The sequence below is a fragment of the Rhinolophus hipposideros genome, assembly GCF_964194185.1.
Source record: "Rhinolophus hipposideros genome assembly, chromosome: 10".
Lineage (NCBI taxonomy): Eukaryota > Metazoa > Chordata > Mammalia > Chiroptera > Rhinolophidae > Rhinolophus > Rhinolophus hipposideros.
This window is the reverse complement of record NC_138056.1, coordinates 43,015,313-43,021,312: the sequence shown is the minus strand read 5'-3', so window position 1 is coordinate 43,021,312 and position 6,000 is coordinate 43,015,313. Positions and strand designations below refer to the sequence as shown.

The following is a 6,000-nucleotide window of genomic DNA, read 5'->3' as shown; positions in this document are numbered from 1 at the left end:
GATGTCTCCCAGAAGGGCAAACAGTTGCATTTGGTGCTATAGGCTGTGGTTAGGCATGTTTTTTCTGTGACGGTCTGTGAGCGTCCTGATCTATCTTCTGTCCAATTGGGGTTGCCAGCCCTGTGCTTATGTTTCTGTCCCAGGACGATGGTCCTTAGTCTGCCTCCAAGTGTTGGTCCTTCTGTCCGTGATGATGATGGTCCAGCAGTCCCACAAGCAGCATAGCTCTATGCCCGAGGTTTTCTGAGTCGGCCACTAGAGGGCTCCCTTGTACCACTAAAGGCTGCTGGTTGCCCTTTGGTTCCTTTAGTTCCTGTGCAGTTTTCTACAGGCCGGGTCAGCCTTGTAGAGGCCATGGCAGTGCAGAATGACCACAGCTAGAGCTGCTTCCTTGACCACCTGCTATCATGAGCCATAGTGATGATAACAAAGCACCTTCCTCTATACCCATTCCAAAATCACTCCAAATAAACACGTAATCTATTGGGAAATGTGATTTAGAAATAGTTTGAAGTAAATCTCCTAGGGCCCACGCCCCTTCCAATCAGATTGTAATCTACAAGCCCCTCTACAAAAATCCTGGAGCTGCCACTTCCTAGGAGAAACCCTGGCCTGCGCCCTGAGGACCAAAATGAGATTTCTGGGCTTTCCATCCAGGGAAGGGGTGGTGCCAGAGCTTGTATATAGTCCTGGGGAGCCTATCAAAGAACCTATCCTCTCCACATGGTACTAGAGTTTTTGGTAGGTGAGCGGGGCCCTCACCAAACTGGAGGTTAGAAGAAGTAGATGGTACAAGGCAGGATCACGTCCAATCCCAGGTAAAACCGCTCAGCTGATTGGGGGTGCAAGAGATGGGTTGAGGTAAGGGTTAGCTGAGAAAGGAAGCCCCAAATTTAGACCTAAAAATTCAGCTGGAGTGGGAGCACACTTAGTTGGATCCCTTGAAAGCACGGCATGTGACAGGGACTTGGGGGAACGTAGTTTATGCGTAAGGCTATCTGAATTAGATTCCTAGGGTTGCTATAAAAAGTACCACAACCTTCGCGGTTTAAAACGACAGAAATTTGTCTCCCAGTTCTGGAGACTAGAAGCCTGAAATCAAAGAGTATTCTAAGTATTGGGAACACAGCACTACGTATCAGCTGATAGCTTAATGCGTGGATTACCTCCTGGAGGACAGTGACCCAGTCCAGAGTGTCGTCCCTAATCTGGCTCCTTAGCTGAGCCTTTAGTAGGCCATTCCCACTTTCTACCCTTTGTTTCCAGGTAATGAAGTACATGGTAAGGTTCCCTTGTTTTACAAAACCATCGTCAGACATCCTTTACATAAACTAGACCCTTCAGCTGAGACTTTACTATGTAGGATCTCAGGTTGATCATTACAGTGGATAAGCCTTTGGAAAAGCACTACAAACATAGCAGACAAATCCGTATTCAGAAAAGCTGCCCTATCCAGAATGGAAGGAGTCGGATGTAATCAAATTACCACCAAGTGCTGCTGTGGTTTCCTCAAGGAATGACACTATAAATGAGGGTCTGGCCTCTGCAACTCAGGTGAGCAGACTGAAATGAAGACTTAAGCACAAGTGATTTATTAAGGAAGTGCCTCAGTAGTGTGATAGTAAAGAACAATTGGCTCTCCGGAAAGAAAATGTTAAAAGCCTGATTCATAGCATTTGCCAGTTTCCATGAATACTCCATGGTGAGTTGGCCAAAAAGCTACTGACATGACGTTTCTGAACATGGAATTGGGAAGACATGCTAACAATCGGCTCTCCACACCAGCCAGCTCCAGCACACCACTCGAATCCTGCTATAGGAGACAAGGAAAGGAGCGGATGCAGGAGGACAAGAAATAGGAGGAAGTGAAGCAAGAGTGATCTTAGATGAAGTCCCACACTAGTTAAAGCCAACCTGACCCTACCAGGAGACCCAAGTACAAGTTATACCCAAGGCAAGGACGCTGCATTGTCGTACTCCTGCACCTGCCAGGTGTTAGGCAAGGGCCATCCAGGGTGGAAGTAAATTCCTAGGTTCCTACTGCTCTGGGGTGGGTGAGCAAAGCGGTTCCAGCAGTGTGAAGGCAGTCCTCGGAAGAAAAGGTGCAGGTGTTGGGTTTTAGAAGCACAAGTACATCAAAGCTGTTGGCGAACATGGAAGGTGGCAGGACACACACAAGATCAATAGAAAAGGATCTGAGTTGACGCCTCAGTGTTGTTTACTACGCCTTCTCACGTACTGCAGTCCATCACCATATCCAGGCTTCAGGGGGTGACCACAGCAAGTGTATTATTACACCTGCTCCAGGTGCCTTTTCTAGAGTATTTGATCCTGAGTCACGGCAGGGTGCTCCCAGGTCAATCCACTCTCCCCTATCTAACCTTACAGTCCACTATCCCCAGCCCTCTCCCACCTGAACATCTAAAGATCGGCTTGTTCTCCCTGTTCCAACTACTACATGTATCAGATAGGGTTCAAGCAGAGAAGCAGAACCCTCTCTCCAAAAGAGGACAAAGTCCTTTGTTTATCTTTGGGTGATGTGCATTTCTCTTCTAGCTGAGTCATACTCCCCTTTTGATATCATGTAGCTTAAATACTGAGATGAAAGTTTACTATTTACACATCTTTTATTAGGTGGCAAGGGAGAGGAGAAGGAAAAATATTGCTTAAATATTGCTTAACATTGCTTAACATTCATATCGGGAGGAAAAGCTTTTTCTACTGGCAAAGGAGGCTCAGCATAATTTGGGGGTTCAAGGCCCCCAAGTTCATCAAAATCTGCTCATGTGTCATCCCAATTTTTACAGCTGTTCATAGCGTCCGTGACCTCTGCTCCTCCCGAATGTCTGGGATATAGCTTTCCTACAGCTTTCAGCCCTGGCTCAGAACACCTGGTCTTGAGCTTCTTATTTGTACTCCTAGGGGTGTCAGGATTTGGAGGCGGGGGTCTGGGAGCCCTGTACACCAGTATTGGCTTTTATAGCTATAGAACCTTTGTCTTATACTAACTACTTGGTTCCCTGATGAGGTAGAATGTACTTATTACCTCTGCCTGCAGTGAGCTCTCCAAGGCAGGCTGGAGGGGCCTGGCAACCAGCGCCAGTGTCGGTCTCTAAGATGGCTGGTGCTAAGCTCACATGGGCGGGAGTGGGGTGATGCTGCTGGAGCAGGACCTGTCTTCTTGAGGGAATCCCTTCTTAGGTCCTACTGCCCTTCCATCAGTCCTTCGGAGAAAGGACACCCTTGGAAGCTTGTCTTATATGGATCAGGAGCAGTGGCTTCCGGTTTTGCAGTGTCTGTGGGAGGTGCCACAAATTCCACACATTGTCCAGATAGGGAAATTCACCCCTCACCCCTACCCAAGCAATGAACTAAGGCTTCACACACTCGCAACGAGTTGATTCTAGAGTCCCAATCTATCACTGAGGCCGTGGCCATGCCAAGAGTCTCACCATCAAGATGTGGTTCAGGAACAGGGTTCCGTCTGGGAGTCAGTGCTTGCATGTCAGCCTGTAAGTCCCACACGGGAGTAGCAAGTGTCTGCGTGCTATCTCCAGCATTGCTGAGGACCCGGCCCTTGATTAGTACTAGTTAATGATGCATTTGGGCAGCTCTGAGGGCCATGGAAAACCAGTGATTACAGAGATGACTGTATTCCATCCACATGGTGGCAAACTCCAAAGCTACTAAGACCAGCAAGTTATGTAACTGAGAGAAGCTGTCTGGCTGGGGCCCCAGGCCCGCAGGAGAACACATGCTCCCTGTGAGGAGAGCAGTCCTTCTCTGCTCTATGCCTGCCATGCTGAAGGCGGGCCCAGGGCTGCCAGATTTTCTTAGTTTCCAACGGAGAACAAAAAGACTGGATCTATTAAATCTTCCAATTTTTAAGTGTTGTCAAGTTAGTCAATGAAAAAGAAAAAAAAGAAAAAAAACCTGGGCAGGACAAGCAAAAACCCTGTGGGCTAAATGCAACAAGTGTGCTGCCAGTTGCAAGCCCTGTAACCAAGGGTTAACAGGCAAGTCTACTTTCACAGCAGTTGTCCCTGGTCCTTGGGTAAGTGTAGCCCAATCCCTGTGGCCCTGCTCACCACCTCCAGGGAGCGTAGGCGCCTCCTCTCACCCGAGGTCCCAGCGTCTCACCGCAGCCTCGCCACAACAATTGCACTGAAAGTCCTCCTTAGGCTTCCATGACCCCTGCAAGGAGATTATACCTGTAAATCCCTGCAGCCCGCAGCTCAGGCTGGGGAAAGGGGGAGGGGCAAGAGAGGCTGAGCGGCTAGGTCTCCCCCCCAACTCGCCCCACCCGGCAGACTCGGTTCTCCTTAGCCTTCCCTTGGGTCACCCTCAGCCTGGTGTAGACAGAGAAGACGCTCTCTGCTAGTTGAGCCAACACAACTGGATTTAATGAAGGGAAAGCATAAAGGAAAATAAACAGAAATGAAGGGCCTAGAAATAGGAACGTTTACAGAGCTTGGTCCTGAGAACTCAAGCGGGCAGCAACAAGCTAAAGAGCGGGGCCGAGGGAATCCAGTGGGGAAGGAGAGAGGGAGAAGTGGATTTTCACTCGGGTAATGAGGGGGCTGAGTCCCGACAGTTTTAGGAAAGGGGGACTCCAGTGGTTAAAGGACTTCCATGCTAGGAGGGTGGGGAGAGAGAGGGAAAATCTTGGAAATTCCGGTGATGGGTATTTCCATTCCTGAGAAGGGGGGGCAATTGACAGCGGAAGGTTGGAGGGGTGAATGGTTGAAGAGCCCCCTCACGACGGAAAAGAGGGGGGCATCTCTGCAGAGGGGGCCTGAATACCAGGAGAATCGACCACCTCATAGCAGTCCCTGTCCCGGGGAGGTTTGAAAGCGCGGTACCCTAGTGACGCCGGAAAAGATGGAACGGTTGCCATGGCGACGTGGAGCACACATCGCATGTAAATAAATAAGCAGTCCCGGCTGCAGCAGCCGCGCCCCCGCGGGACTCAGCGCGGGGGAGGGGGCCCCCCGGGCCCGGGTCCCCGCAGCCCGCGCGTCCCAGCCACTGGCAGAGCCGGCGGGGGGTGACCCCCCTGTGGGGGGGGAATGGTACAGTCCTCTGCCCGCGCCCCGGCCGGGCCCGCCGCGAGCTAACGCCGAGCCCAGCGCAGCCTCTGCCGCCGCCCGCGGTGCCCGGAGCGGAGCGCGGAGGCGGCGATGGAGGGAGTCAGCAGCCACCGGACCCTGTCCTACAGCCGCTGGAGCTACGACAGGTAGGGCTGGCGCCTGGGGCATGGGCTCCGCCGGGCCCCTCCGGGTGGCCCTGCGCGGACGCCGGCCGCCGCTCGCACTCCTGCGGAAGAAGCCGGCGGCGCGGGGTTGACCGTGGGCGTGAGCGAGCGTGCAGACCCCGGGGTGGACTCGGATCCCGAGTGCCCGCGACGTCGGTACCCAGAGCCTCGCAATATCCCACATTGGAGCGAAGCGAGGGTGTCCTCACACTTACGGGGCAGCGCTGTCGGAGGGGGGCTGCCCCCCACCCCCACCCCCCACCCCACCCCACCCCCACCCCACCCCACCCCCACCCCCCACCCCACCCCACCCCCACCCGCGGCTCCGCGGCGTCGGTGGGCGCTAGAGCCGCGCGAAAGAGCGCAAGGGGGCTGGGGGCACGTGGGCGAGGAGAGGCTCCCCTCTGCTCCAGGCCCGCTGCCGCCTCGCGGTTCTGTGCCCCGCGGGCCCGGGCGGCCAGGGGTGGGCCCCAGGCGGAGAGCGCCCTGCCGGCCCCGCGGGGATGGAGAGCGGCTGCCCACGCACTGGTCTTGGAGGAAGGAATCATCATCCTTCCTGGTGAAATGAGAAAAAGAAGGACGACCGACTGAGTTGGTCATAAAGCAGAGTAGATTTATTCCGAGATTTTTTCCTTTGCCCCCTTTTTTTTGGTGTGTTCAATGCTATCCCTCTTTTTAAAATGAAACCGTGATAGTAGATTTTTGTCGTCGTTTTTAAAGTTAGCAATCCCCTGTCTATCTCCAGA

The 6,000-nt window shown here is 53.0% G+C and overlaps 1 protein-coding gene across 1 annotated transcript in view; it reads left to right on the top strand.

Moving 5' to 3' along the window:
• The first annotated feature begins 5,044 nt into the window (after window positions 1–5,044).
• The window catches only part of TUB (TUB bipartite transcription factor), an 81,481-nt gene continuing 80,525 nt past the window's right edge, over window positions 5,045–6,000 (top strand). Inside the window, exon 1 of the mRNA XM_081062912.1 lies at window positions 5,045–5,236. Coding sequence (XP_080919038.1) covers window positions 5,181–5,236 — 56 coding nt within the window. The 5' untranslated portion in view covers window positions 5,045–5,180. The remainder of the gene's footprint in view (window positions 5,237–6,000) is intronic.